Genomic DNA, 16292 nt, shown 5'->3' with positions numbered 1-16292 from the left:
AATAAACGAAAAAATTGGCTAAATTACAATATGTAGCTACAGTACGTTATAAATTAAGTACCAGACTAGCAATGTTATATAAATGATTTACACTACTACTTTTCAGTAAAAGACCATCGTTAACATTTAGGACCATAATATCTTCTTAACGTCTTTTATTCAACAGTCCAATTTATAAAAAGTTAGAATAATTTAAGATAGTTATTCACACCCAGAGTACTTTTTAGTTGAATAAGAAATTATGTTGTTTGAATCAATAGATATTTAAAGAGTATTTACTTTATACATTTCTAATCACCTATAAATTAGGAGGATGTAGACTATATACATGTATTATGAAATTTACAGTAGGAATTGAATTTCACCCACGTGTGAATAATTTTGTCCGGTATTTTGCACAAAGGAGAATTTATTCAAGTGTAAAGATATCTTTCGGAGTGATAAGTTATTTCAGATTAGATTTGAAGATTACATGATTCAAGTTTTTTTATATTGTTCAACAACTCATGGAAAGGTTCATAATCAATTATATATAAAAAAAATTGCAATTTGTAATATATGTAAATTTAACATACACGGCAAGCATTAAACACGTCAACCTTACTGACGGTTGCTTGGGTAAAATATTACAAAATGTTGAGTTTAATAACTAATGGAATTATGTTTTACGCATCAAGGCAACATAGACTAATTCCTTCAATTAAACAAATAATTCCATGCTTTCACGTGTAAGTTGTATCTGAATATGAAAACATAAACTGATTTGAACCATAGCAAGCGAACTTGTTCAATACTTCCGTGTGTAATGCTATATCACATTGTTATTTTGTTTTGTTTGTTTTACAAATCAATCCTTTCTGCTTATATAGAAAATGGTATCAGTTGAATCACGTGTCAAGCATATGGTACCGTTCATATTGTAAGGTGAGCAAACCTACCTGAATAATTGTTTGTTAATATTTAGCTTTGTTTATTGGTAAATAATTGATTTCTGCACTTGATAAACCCCAGCACGTGCTGCATTTATTAATATTACCATATTTAGTATCAGCACCGTTTAATTGCAATTAAAAATAGAATGTACTTATTACTGAACAGGCTGGAAAAGTTATCGGTTATTGTATTATTCCATCCAAGTAATATATTCTATATATAACATGAAAATTCAGCTGTTGCATGAAGACTTTCAATACCGCGTGCTCGTTTTAAGTAGAAAATCCTAGAAGTGAGAGCCGAGTCTGCCATATGGAAAAAACAAATTCCATTCTCTCAGATAGTCTTGTTAAACTCGTCTTTAAAAAGAAGAGACTTATAACAACTTTAGAGACAGTAATTTACCCCACAAATTCATAATTTCTTCATATTTCATATATATTTGAATTATTATACTTAAGAAACCGTAACAATAACAAACATTAAAACCAGACCAAAAGTTACAATATATACTTATTTCTATCAATGTATTTGCACGAGAAGAGAGTTTGTGTTGTCTTATTACGTGAAATGGAAATATTAAGTGAAATGATAAATTTCCAAGATTTCCATGTTTTAATTTCCCTCCGAAAGAGTGTGAAAAAAAATCAAACAATCACACAACCATTGAAAATCACAAGAGAAACAGTTAATTACAGTGTATGTAAGTGGAAATTACCCTACCTTATAATGTGAATATGTTAAGTATTTTATGGCATGTCTATGTTTACAATTGATTGTAATTCTCCAGAAACTATGCTAACTTTTTTATTCTCGCATGCTGATTATTCTAAACGTTCCTATCATTTTATCGACAATTGGAATATTATCACAATATTTTGGGAAAATCTACATTTTCATAGTACGTTAGATATTCTTATCCAGAGGCAAATTTCAAAAGGCAGTAAAAAGTTTAAAACACGACATTTACACAATACATGATCCCCTTTGTTTAATTGAACTGAGTAATTTTTGAAACCAGAGTGTGATATAGATAATAGATAATTTTGTATGCTTCTACAGTTTTCAAAATCTGCCAACCACATTTGGATAAACTGATGATGAAAGTTTTGTTCCACGAGATGTTTAACTTATTGTCGTCCGGCGTTTTATTTTTTTTCCATCCTGCAACTGCGCTGCCATTGTCAGAATACATCTGCCACATGTAGTTTTTCTGTATTCGACAGTGACGGGAAACAACTGTATTTTAGCACGTGCATTAATGCAGTAGAATTACTTTCTGATTTACTGAAACAATTCATTCAAAATTAGGAATAACTGTCTAAATAAGCTATATTGTTTATTAGTTTAGTTTATTTACTAAAATTCGGAAAGTTGCTTTTTATATCCAGTGAAATGTGGAACTTTATTTCCGCGCGGAGCAATTATTTTGATGTGCGTCATCAGGCACGATTCAGCGTAACGTCATGTAAACGTATTTTGAATAGCTCTAACGAACCATTAAAAATTCGATAGAATGAATTTTCAATAAGAGTTGCAGGATAACTAGGATACATAGTCAATGTCTACATTCTCAGGACAGAAAGAAACTTGCCAAAGGCTCGTCACTTGTGGGTTTCCTCACACTCGACAAATACAGCTTATATTTTCAGACAATGTATTCTCTATATATGTAGATGACACTTCTGTTTAGTAAAGTACTATATTATGTTGTATATTGTATGTGTGTAGGGTTAATATTGTAAACTAAACAATAAACGTGTAAAGTTAGCATATTGCATGAGTTTCCATTTGGTATGTGAAGTAAAGAAATTTCGCCTCTGGCGAGATAAAATGAAAAATTCGTGGCCAATTTCATAATACATATGAAATGGAAACGGGTTTAAGACCCAGTTTTATCCCTTGTTCAATTTTACATCAATTCTTCATTTCTACGTCAAACTTAGTCTTCATTATTGGGTCACAATGCCATTGTTTCAATGTGTGAAGTCATTTGGTTGTCTAAAGTGACATCACAATAAGCTATATTACACATGTGTAATACGCAAAAATATGATGCGTATACTCACTGAAGGCAATCATTTGAAAGCATCAATAACCGACTGACCGCATATCTATCTGTCTGTCTCTCTCTCCCTCTCCCCCCTCCTCTCTCTCTGCAGGTAAACAATATTCAGTGATATCATTTTTAGACAAGTGCTACTTTGATCAAACAAAAATCATCTATAAAAAACTTTTTGTAATAATATTCGGATAATTTGCAATAAAATCAATAAGAGGTAATTTCATAATTGCATAATGTAATTGCGCCTCATATACAGACTGAAACTGATATAAAATGTCTGGCTAAGATTCTTAACCCGCTCCAGCAAACGATTATTACTTAGAAGTTAAAACTGTTTATAGTCTGATAAGAATGTACAGAGATAATCAGCTTACACCAGTCAAGATGGTATCGCATTATTCACATCATATATATAATTATGTCACCTGAAATCTTATTTCCGACTTATTTCAGGTTTATTTATGACAATATAGTGATATTTAAGGGCAGTTCCTTCCTCCTATTGTTTGCATGTGTCTCACCGACTATCAAGACATGAAATATTCGTATCATATAAAAAGGCTTCATGTAAATGTTGAGAAACTGAATTCAGTTTTTTTGTAAATATAAGGATGTCAGATGACAACATCAGTAAGATGTATAGGAGGGACAGTGAGATGTATAGGAGGGACAGTTAGATGTATAGGAGGGACAGTAAGATATATTTGAGGGACAGTAAGATGTATAGGAGGGACAGTGAGATATATTGGAGGGACAGTAAGATGTATAGGATTGACTGTTAGATATATAGGTGGGACAATAAAAGATAAAGTATTGACAGTAAGATATCAGATATATAGGAGGGGGCGGTAAGATATATAGGAGGGACAGTAAGATGTATAGGATTGACTGTTAGATATATAGGTGGGACAATAAAAGATAAAGGATTGACAGTAAGATATCAGATATATAGGAGGGGGCGGTAAGATATATAGGTGGAACAATAAAAGATAAAGGATTGACAGTAAGATATCAGATATATAGGAGGGGGCGGTAAGATATATAGGTGGAACAATAAAAGATAAAGTATTGACAGTAAGATATCAGATATATAGGAGGGGGCGGTAAGATATATAGGAGGGACAGTAAGATGTATAGGATTGACTGTTAGATATATAGGTGGGACAATAAAAGATAAAGGATTGACAGTAAGATATCAGATATATAGGAGGGGGCGGTAAGATATATAGGTGGAACAATAAAAGATAAAGGATTGACAGTAAGATATCAGATATATAGGAGGGGGCGGTAAGATATATAGGAGGGACAGTAAGATGTATAGGATTGACTGTTAGATATATAGGTGGAACAATAAAAGATAAAGTATTGACAGTAAGATATCAGATATATAGGAGGGGGCGGTAAGATATATAGGAGGGACAGTATATATAGGATTGACTGTTAGATATATAGGTGGGACAATAAAAGATAAAGGATTGACAGTAAGATATCAGATATATAGGAGGGGGCGGTAAGATATATAGGTATAAAAGATAAAGGATTGACAGTAAGATATCAGATATATAGGAGGGGGCGGTAAGATATATAGGTGGAACAATAAAAGATAAAGGATTGACAGTAAGATATCAGATATATAGGAGGGGGCGGTAAGATATATAGGTGGAACAATAAAAGATAAAGGATTGACAGTAAGATATCAGATATATAGGAGGGGGCGGTAAGATATATAGGTGGAACAATAAAAGATAAAGGATTGACAGTAAGATATCAGATATATAGGAGGGGGCGGTAAGATATATAGGTGAAACAATAAAAGATAAAGGATTGACAGTAAGATATCAGATATATAGGAGGGGGCGGTAAGATATATAGGTGGGACAATAAAAGATAAAGGATTGACAGTAAGATATCAGATATATAGGAGGGGGCGGTAAGATATATAGGTGGCACAATAAAAGATAAAGGATTGACAGTAAGATATCAGATATATAGGAGGGGGCGGTATATAGGTGGAACAATAAAAGATAAAGGATTGACAGTAAGATATCAGATAGATAGGAGGGGGCGGTAAGATATATAGGAGGGACAGTATGTATAGGATTGACTGTTAGATATATAGGTGGAACAATAAAAGATAAAGTATTGACAGTAAGATATCAGATATATAGGAGGGGGCGGTAAGATATATAGGTGGGACAATAAAAGATAAAGGATTGACAGTAAGATATCAGATATATAGGAGGGGGCGGTAAGATATCAGATATATAGGATTGACAGTAAGATATCAGATATATAGGAGGGACAGTAAGATATATAGGAGGGACAGTAAGATATATAGGAGGGACAGTAAGATATCAGATATATATGAGGGGGGCGGTAAGATATCAGATATATAGGAGGGGGGCGGTAAGATATCAGATATATAGGAGGGGGCGGCAAGATATCAGATATATAGGAGGGACAGTAAGATATATAGGAGGGGGCGGTAAGATATATAGGAGGGACAGTAAGATATCAGATATATAGGAGGGGGGCGGTAAGATATATAGGAGGGACAGTTAGATATATAGGAGGGACAGTAAAATATCAGATATATATGAGGGGGCGGTAAGATATATAGGATTGGCAGTAAGATATCAGATATATAGGAGGGGGCGGTAAGATATATAGGAGGGACAGTTAGATGTATAGGAGGGACAGTAAGATATCAGATATATAGGAGGGGGCGGTAAGATATATAGGAGGGACAGTAAGATATCAGATATATAGGAGGGGGCGGTAAGATATATAGGATTGACAGTAAGATGTCAGATATATAGGAGGGGGCGGTAAGATATATAGGAGGGACAGTTAGATGTATAGGAGGGACAGTAAGATATCAGATATATAGGAGGGGGCGGTAAGATATATAGGAGGGACAGTTAGATATATAGGAGGGGGGGCGGTATATATAGGAGGGACAGTTAGATATATAGGAGGGACAGTAAAATATCAGATATATAGGAGGGGGCGGTAAGATATATAGGATTGGCAGTAAGATATCAGATATATAGGAGGGGGCAGATATATAGGAGGGACAGTTAGATGTATAGGAGGGACAGTAAGATATCAGATATATAGTAGGGGGCGGTAAGATATATAGGAGGGGAGCGGTAAGATATATAGGAGGGACAGTTAGATATATAGGAGGGACAGTAAGATATATAGGAGGGGGCGGTAAGATATCAGATATATAGGAGGGGGGCGGTAAGATATATAGGAGGGGGCGGCAAGATATCAGATATATAGGAGGGACAGTAAGATATATAGGAGGGGGCGGTAAGATATATAGGAGGGACAGTAAGATATCAGATATATAGGAGGGGGGCGGTAAGATATATAGGAGGGACAGTTAGATATATAGGAGGGACAGTAAAATATCAGATATATAGGAGGGGGCGGTAAGATATATAGGATTGGCAGTAAGATATCAGATATATAGGAGGGGGCGGTAAGATATATAGGAGGGACAGTTAGATATATAGGAGGGACAGTAAGATATCAGATATATAGGAGGGGGCGGTAAGATATATAGGATTGACAGTAAGATGTCAGATATATAGGAGGGGGCGGTAAGATATATAGGAGGGACAGTTAGATGTATAGGAGGGACAGTAAGATATCAGATATATAGGAGGGGGCGGTAAGATATATAGGAGGGACAGTTAGATGTATAGGAGGGACAGTAAGATATCACATATATAGGAGGGGGCGGTAAGATATATAGGAGGGACAGTTAGATGTATAGGAGGGACAGTAAGATATCAGATATATAGGAGGGGGGCGGTAAGATGTATAGGAGGGGGCGGTAAGATATATAGGATGGGGGCGGGGGGGGGCGGTAAGATATATAGGAGGGGGGCGGTAAGATATATAGGAGGGGGGCGGTAAGATATATAGGAGGGGGGCGGTAAGATATATAGGGAGGAGGGGAGCGGTAAGATATATAGGAGGGGGGCGGTAAGATGTATAGGAGTGGGCGGTAAGATATATAGGAAGGGGGCGGTAGTATAGGATGGGGGCGGTCAGATATATAGGAGGGGGCGGTAAGATATATAGGAGGGGGGCGGTAAGATATATAGGAGGGGGCGGTAAGATATATAGGAGGGGGGCGGTAAGATATCAGAGATCGACAGATCACACGTCAGAACTCCAGTCACGGTGTCGGATCTATAGTAGGGGGCGGTAAGATATATAGGAGGGACAGGATATATATAGGATATAAGATATCAGATATATAGGAGGGGGGCGGTAAGATATATAGGAGGGGGGCGGTAAGATATCAGATATATAGGAGGGGGCGGTAAGATATATAGGAGGGGGGCGGTAAGATATATAGGAGGAAACAAGATGTACAAGACAGTAATGATTGACACCTGTGTGAATTTACTGGGAAGTTAGTGGTCTACTGATTTTGGTAAAACACGGAATCATTGCATTTTGCTTTATTGATTGGTACGTAGCGTGCTATAGGTGTAAAGTACAGATAGAAGTCAGAAGCGTCCATCATTAACCAGTCACCCGACGGTCAGTAATCTGTCACAAGTTGTCTTTCATTTTCCGCGTGATACGCGCAGTTCGATTTTTACTAACAACCTTCCTGATCGCGTGCGTTTTTACGGCTGTAACTCGTACCACAAATGAGAAAACAAATTCCTCGCCTTCCTAATTTGCATAATATATTGTAATCCGACTTGATTTAACTCTGTCATCGTCGAGTTGCTGGCCTGAATGGCCTCAAATAATGTACAATCATTGTTTTCATAGTTTGTATGTTATAACTTATGTTCTGTATAATTTCGTTTGTAAAGTAACAACAAAACTAACATGATTACGTGTCACACTTACCAGGAACAAAGGCGTTAGTCAAACCAACCTTTGAACATAGCAATTAATAAAAAAAATATTTATACAGTTATCTGCCAACAGCAATGTCATAAATGTTGAATATAACAAATACATCCATTTCCTTGCCTAGAACACGTATAGGGAACTATTGATATAGAAAAGTAACTCACAAATATAAAATTCAGGGGAGATATGGCTTATCTAAAAGGGCGTGATTATTCCATTGGAAGGCATCAAAGTGCAAATGTATATATATATATATATAATTTACATGGTTATGACAACGAAAAAAGAAGAATATAACTGAGTATTTATATTATTTATAAAGACGTACAGAATCATAAATAAAGAATTTAGATTTCTTACTGTAACAAATTTGAAAGTTTCAGACACACACATTTGTCAAACGGAGTGATTTCTTATGAAAATATGAATAGATATGTATGTTTACTACAGATGTGAGGTAATTTTGAACACAATTTTTCAGTTGAGCAAAGACAGTAGGGTTAGACGTCGGTATTATATTCCGCGGACGACGTCGACATCTGACCTTGTGGAGACTTCGATAGCTAGACACAACCATGAATCATCTGTAATAGCGCGCCATATACCAAACAGCTGGCCATCTCCCATATAGTACCTACCACAGAGTATTTCAATATTAATTTCGTGTCCAAAGTATTTTTCGTTCATTTATTAATGTAAAATGCAGTGAATAATTCAAGAAACACCTACTTATCAACATACACGTTCGCTTACGAATTCTTCAAGTATGCAAATCGATTGATTTGTGAAATGAGCATATCGTTGAAACAGACAACGCCCTTCAATTGTGAGTTCTGATTGGTTAGTTTCCTGTCACGTGCATTGGATTCAGGTACTGTACTAATTACGACACTGTCTCGCGAGTACCTATTGTCATCAGACAGGAATGTCAAATATTCCTGGAATTTACACATCTAAAGAATTTCAATCGTTCGCACCTGATACAGTCACGAATAAATATTACCGACACATAATCCCAGTCATCACTACTGTATTTTTATTGGATTATCGATCAGCGTGACACAGTTCGGTATAAAGCTGCCACGCGCCAGTCGCGTACATGTGTATTGGGGTCGTCTTGATCGCTCAGTGCAGCTCGCCAGTGTTTATATTTCGTCCGGCACACATGTACATGTTTTAGAAAGCGCACGTGTTGGTCCAGCTCCGACAGACAGAAGATCAGGCGTTGTGAATTTAAACCGATCTGAAATACAAGCTTCGTGATCATCACAGGATGACAAAAGGTTGCCACTAAACATTTTCTTTTTGTGAAGCGAAAGCAGTCCAAAATTAATTCCTAGACGTTAACGGAGTTACGTCCCTTCAACTGTATGCAGTAAGATCCTAAAATAGAACAACAAGTGTACACACAGGTTCGAACATGACCACTGTTTAATATTTAAAGTGCAGACTTCTCTGTTTACAAACATACTGCAGTCAGCGTGGGCTATTTGAATTGACAATTTTGTGTTGTAACAAATATCTGGAAATACTTGAAAAAAACCCATCGCATTTCAAACAGACAAAAGGGTTGATAAAACGCGCGAAAATCTTTAATTTACTGCAAAAAATAATTTCAGCTTATTTAATTTTTCTTCAGATAGATGAAAAACCAGGATTGCTTTACCCTGGCCATTCTGTGGGATTTCTGGCAGGAGTGGATGACGTTACAAACGTTGTATGACACACGGGTTTATTTTTAGCCGCTCCCGCGAGTGTATCTGCCTTAGGAAGGGGCAGCACCGATGCCTAGTGTATCAAACCGATTGCAGACGAGTATCGCTTTGCCTTAGTTATAGTATTTTTTTATCAAGCTACGTCACTTTGAAACGAGATTTCACGTGACCTGGGAGAATACACATATTCTGATCAGCTGTGAAGTGTAAACAGACGGTCCGATGGAGTCGGACTAGATCATGCGAGGGAGCTTACGAGAATTATTTTCTTGGCTTTTTATTTGGTAAAACCAAGTTCATCCAATGTTTTTTGGACAATATGGATCCAACGGACACTAGCAATGATTTTCTAGATCCATGTGATTTGGAGGTATTCAATGTTAATTCGATCACGGACGAGAAACTGCGGTCAGCCACCCTCGAGTCCTTGGAGACAGGCAAGATCACACCCCTCCTAAAAGAGGAGCTCAAATGTAGAATCCTCACGCGCTGTTTGGAAGAAGGAAAAGAGTTATCTCCTGAAAGGGCCATCAAAATACAGCCCCGAAAGGACAAGGTCAGTAACAGAGGTTTTTAAATTATTAACTCGTATCTATAATTGATCCATGCTTGTTCCTTATTTTTCTTGTTAATATTTATTTACGTGAATATATTGTTTGTTATGTGAACCTATCCGTTATTTGAAAATATTGATATTTACATTATATTTACGTTATAAACAAAATGAAAAATGCGTTTTTATTGTAACATCACCATTTCATGCCATCGATTGCAAAACTTATTTTTGACCTCATGCCACGTGTGGCACAAACCGAAAAATTGTATTAATCTTCATCGTTTTTGTTTACACATGGAATTAACAGTTGTGAAAACACTATTCTCATTATTGTATTCTTTAATTCTGACTGTGAATTAGCCGTGTTCCAGTTGCATTATTAATAACATTTGATAAACTTCATGGACTTTATCTACAGAAAGCGAAAAAACTGAAACACTACACTTAAAAATGTATCATTGATAGAAATATGAGGAAATTGAATATCTTTTTTCAGTGTTTTGAAAAAAGATATATTTTGCGAATGTGATGACATTTGAAATATTTATCACACCTAGATTTAAGATGATATTTGCACCTTTGATATATTTACACGTTTGTTTATATTTTAATTTTTAAAATTTATATATCTTTAAACACTTTGGCCGATTTTGTACCGGAAATTTAAAGTTCATCGATGAAAAGAAGTTAAGGAAAATGTATTTCCTAGAAAAAAAACCCATTAAACGTTTAAAATTGTCTCGAATGTGCTCGAATAACAAGTAGAAGAAAACTATAATCTTGCTTATGTAAATATACCATTCTGTTTTTAACACGTATTGGTTTCATGAATTAATCTTTTTTTAAACATATATATATGCACACATGTCCATTTTATTGGGGTCTGAATTATTGCTGTATCACATGGTGTATTGACGTGAATTGTTTTGTAGAATTCTCTGGTCTCTAGAGAAGTCTACAGAACCATCATACGTACCTCACAGGTCAATATTCACCTTCTTATAGGTTTATTACAAAATCAGAGTAGAAATTCGTATTAATTTTGTATTGATTTATTTTAGCGGCCAATTGGTACTTAAGGTCTTTGTAGGTAAAATAGACTTCGTTTCTGATTACTGATGAACCACGATGATGACATACACCTGTCATGTATCATTATAACTGCTGTCGACGTGTTAACATCATAAATTCCCTCGCTACAGAACCATTATATTAAGTTGCTTTAAAACAAAGACACGAACATTTAGCCTGTTGTCAGAAAAACACAATTAACAGAGATAGGATAGACGTGGACTTGTGACACACATTCACCGTGCACCGATGTCGGCACGCACTGCCCATCACGTGTTGGCCGACCCGTTCCCGTCTCGTTCTCCGCCCAGGGGGATATGCATTTTAGGCTACCGTATATTCCGTAATATTAATTTAATTTGTGGGATAAAAAGTCTGTGGTACAGAGCGAGTCGACTGTTGTGTGTCGGGGTTGTGACGACTGTTGGTGTATTCTAATGGTGTGGTGCCGCGTCACAATCGATATTCTACTGATGAAGGCGATTATTGTTTCACTGGCGTTTCTTCTGTTTTATGTTCGTCTCTCCGTTTGTTTTTATTCTAGACGTCTTTTATCTCCTTTGTCCGTCCGTCTGCATGTCTTATAAAATGGTTTCGTAACAACATCAATCAAATTTGTATATTAGTTTTGTTTTGTCTTCCGGTGCTAGAACGGATTAGGTTGTGGACCAATAATCACCCTTGTCGTTTCTATTGGGAGTGTGCAAATGATACGGATCGATGTGTCTGGGTCGCTGTTTTACGGTCCGGATTCGTGACTTTCTAAGCAGCTACTTCTGTTTAATGCCACCTTTTCCGTCCGTCTAGGCGTCTGTCTACATACCTTCCGTCCGATTGTCTGACCTCAACGGCCGTCAGACATTTAAATTGAAGCATGCATTTACAGATTTTGAGTCATCTTTCAAGGATTCGACGTCAATGTCAGAAGATTAACGTTCGCCTGTTCCCTCCAACCCTCCGTGCTCTAGAATTTGAATTGCGTATTTATTTCGTTATATGTTATCAAATTATTAAAAATGTTCAGGTATTTCATGTGTTTTGTCGATGAGTTGTGATTGAGCTATTTCGGTGCTTGGCGTGTATATTTGACTTGGCAGTAGAATTGGCCTTACATACTTGCCCCTTTGCCAGGTGAGGCTGACAGAAGTGTTCACGATATACCGTTGTAGAACAAAGAGATGGCAACACCCGATGTGTGTTCTATTCTTGGTATTCCCAGACTGCACGTGTCCGACACAACCATGTTTAATCCCACGTTTTAACACTATCCCCCAGAGTTAGTCACTGTATCTCTACATCTTAACACCCCTACCCTCCTTCCATGTATAGAATTTACGTTATATTTGCATGATTTACATCATCACACGAATATCATTGCCATTGACGACACTCGCTAGCAATTTTTAGCAGTGTAACTTTGAATGGTTGAAAATCTCGCTGTATTTCTTGTAAATATCTGAACATTATTCTTCTAGTTTAAACATAGTTTATTTGACCAAAAATTAAATGGAATTGGACACAAGTTAATCAACTTAGGAACGTCCTCTTCCATAAACAATTATACAAGGTTACATACATATATGGCAGCATTTCATCAAACATTGAATCATTGATTTATACATAAAATAAAAATTACTGTATACTAATGGAAAAATTCCCAATATCAGCAGCTTTATAATATTACTAGTAAGATATAATATGAATATCATATATACACTTTGTATAACTTTATGCGAATCTATTTGTATTTTTAATAAATTCTTGGACAATCAGTCGAATATGGTCATTTTCGGCTTGGTTCAGATGAACAGAACCGTTCAACAGGACATCTAGATCAACGATTATGTAATATATAGATAGTTTTCTAAAAAGGATATTACGGGAGAGGTTGTACATGTTACATTGAAAGAAATAATGAAATGATTTTCTAAAGGGTAGGTACAGTTGCATGCTGGAGATAATACTAAATTACATCTGAAAAAATCTGCATTCAAAGCACTACAACCGTGGCGAATTCTAGCAGCATGTTTCACTTCTAATTTTCTGTTACCTACAGTCAGGTTAGTCACAGGTTTGATCTGTCTTGAAATATGACGTTTAAATTTTGACACAGTTCTAGATTATATATCTAAAGAGTTCCACATTCTGAGGGTACTCGGGATAAAAGACCTTTCATACATAACTTGTCTACATTTTGGTAATACAAAATCTTGACCAGTTCTTAAATTATATCTACTAATATTATTTACTCTATTAGGCAATGGTTCCTTTAGATAATATGGAACTAAGTCATGGTTCATTTTGTACATTATTCTCCGTGATTGAGATGATTCGAACACCGTGTATATTGTCAGGACCCTTAGATGATGTTACATTTTAAGATCGTAAACATACAGGTACAACGATATAATCCAGGGGGAAAGTGTTCCCACAAAAAGTAGGCTTATAAACTCTTAACAATCACTTGTAATGCAATTTAAATGGTGGTGTCCGAAATGTTCCGATTGTGTTGACCAGTACTTGACTTTTCGGAGGACTTTTACGTCACTCTCTGACTCCGCCAAACCAGAGCGAAGCGATAGGCATGCTTATCACACGCGTTTAATTTATTGGATAATTTTTATGTTATGTCATTCTCACCCTTTTTTTACTTGTGAGTTGATAATATCCATCTCGGTCTACCCTGCCCTGCCCACTCGATCGCGGAGCTAAATGGTCCGGAACTAGTTCCCAATCCGTACACTAGTAATTATCGATGATACTCTGGTATTTACAAACTGTATTAATTTTAAGAAATTATCATCTTCAATGATATGTAACCTAAAACCAAAATAAAACAATGCATTGTGAGTAGGATATAAAACTGTGTTAAATTTAAGAAATTATCACCTCCAATGATATGTAACCTAAAACCAAAATAAAAATCAGATATAAAAATTTGTTTGGTATTTTCACCTTTCAGTACAAATGAATTAGCTTATCATTAGGGGGATGCTGGTGATAGTATTGAGAGGTTAGCTGACGGATGGGAGACTGATATCTGTTGTTTGGTTACATGTAATATAGATGGGCCGTTTTTTCTGTTTTTGTTCTTTTAAGTGAAAGTAAAGTACGGAGGAAAAATTTGTATACCTATTCAGCACTACATGCTTATGTAAAGATAGTTTCTAGTACACGTGTACTTGATTCTATAGTTAGTCGGAATTCATAAATATGGAATCGAGGTGGTTTTTGTGCTTAATTAACAACACATGTACTTTAGAGATGATGCACTATCATACATGTAACATAATCTATTGAATTATTCAGGTATCCAGACTATCGGGATCAGTGCGACGATTAATGTGATGATAAGGAGGTATATATAACATATAGATATATAAAATTTACAAATTCTTTCCGTTTACAGTTAAAACCAGATGAGATGATGAAGCTGGAAAAAAGGCGGGAACAAAATCGAAGGGCGGCAAGAAAGTTTCGGATGAAGAAGCATAAAACGACAAAAATATTACAACAGGTATGACTGGTTCATTGTGATAGGTGTACGATGGTGCATCAATATTTATCACAAGATATACATACTAGAAGGAATACTCCGATCTCATTAATTGTTTATAAATATGTTCCAGTGTACTGATTGATAAGTTTGGCTATATTTTGTTTCGACGACTACTCTCTTATAAAACAGAGACCGTTTTAAGACTCGTGTCTGTCTGTTTTCGGCAGGAGTCGGATGTCTTGGAGTGTAAGAACAAGGATCTCCAAGACGATATACAGACACTACTGAAGCAGAAGTTTCACCTACAAAACCTGCTGTCGGAGCACGAGGGAAGGTGTCGACTCACTCCGGTCTCGGAGAGGCTTTCCCCCTTGTCGGAGAGACATACACCTATCTCGGAACAGGATTTGTCTCCCATGGATGATTACCGTATTTGTCCAATCGGGACGCACACTTTACCTCCCCAAAATTTCAACATGGAGTTACCGTAAAGACAGTAGTGTGACTCTGTAGTAGAGGACTCGCATATCATTTCCCCATAAAGTCACCGTTTTGTCGAAATCATAAAAAGTCGCCCAAAGATGATGGCGTCGAAACATTCGCATTATTCGTCTCTTCGAGGAGGTACCGTTAAAGGTAAACGACGATATGAGTTTGACATCTTTCGGCAAAAATCTCACCATGTTCATTATTATTCATAATCATACATATGTCTGACGACAAAAAAATGTCCTTTTATTCCATATATGGACAAAAATAATCTGAAATCTAACCCATAGACGGAAATAAGACACTAAATATGATCTCATACAGATATTTTTGGAATATCAAACTTTTATATGAGAAAACTCTGGTGGGTTTTCCACTTTTTTTAAAGGTTGACGACTTTTTCGTTAATTATTTTTAAATCGCACAATTCATTTTTTTCTTTTTAAATTTAAGTGTATTGATGCTATGCGTAAGATTTTAGGAGGTGTATTATATACTATCCACGTGTTTCCGCTTGTGTGGTCTAATGGAGGGTAAGTGATGGCGAGCTGTATTGTAGGATTGAAGTAACAACTCGAGTCTTTACTAATAATGAGTTCCATTTAGTATTTTATATTATTCTAATAAAATCACAACATAAATTGTGAAGTATTAACCCCTATTACAAATACAGTGCGCTGACTCCAACTTGAATTAGCATTTTTACAAAAATGAATTCACAGGATTTCTTGTCTGATTACTTTAACCTGTTTGTTTCAGTTTCAAATTGTTTTGTGTTTTTTTCTTCAAAGATAGCAATTGAAGATAAAATATTGGCAATTCGAAAGCCGGTCGTTTGTTGAGATGTAATTAGGGCTTCGGGACTAATGTCGGAGGTACGGGGTGTCGCCTGAATTCCATTACAAGGTTTCCCGCAGTTTGGTTGTCCCTCCTGATTGAAGAATCTAATTGGAGACAGACTCTAATGACGATGTAATTAGACAAGGTTTTATCGTCCCCATCAATAACACACAATGTCTTCATCGATTTTTATTTTCGATTGGATAAAATGCTAATGTCAATTTAGAATTA

The 16292-nt window shown here is 36.0% G+C and overlaps 1 protein-coding gene across 1 annotated transcript; it reads left to right on the top strand.

The window, feature by feature from the left end:
- The first annotated feature begins 9843 nt into the window (after positions 1–9843).
- Positions 9844–15781, top strand: LOC132556690 (uncharacterized). Its single transcript, XM_060221125.1, has 3 exons — positions 9844–10162; positions 14643–14750; positions 14960–15781. The coding sequence occupies exons 1-3, from the start codon at positions 9926–9928 to the stop codon at positions 15221–15223; spliced, it is 609 nt and encodes a 202-aa protein (XP_060077108.1). The 5' UTR covers positions 9844–9925; the 3' UTR covers positions 15224–15781.
- The last annotated feature ends 511 nt before the right edge of the window (positions 15782–16292 follow it).

The sequence above is a fragment of the Ylistrum balloti genome, unplaced genomic scaffold (assembly GCF_031769215.1).
Source record: "Ylistrum balloti isolate Yb309-2 unplaced genomic scaffold, AGI_CSIRO_Ybal_v1 Utg370584, whole genome shotgun sequence".
Classification (NCBI taxonomy): Eukaryota; Metazoa; Mollusca; class Bivalvia; order Pectinida; family Pectinidae; genus Ylistrum; species Ylistrum balloti.
This window is presented reverse-complemented; position numbering and strand designations above follow the sequence as displayed.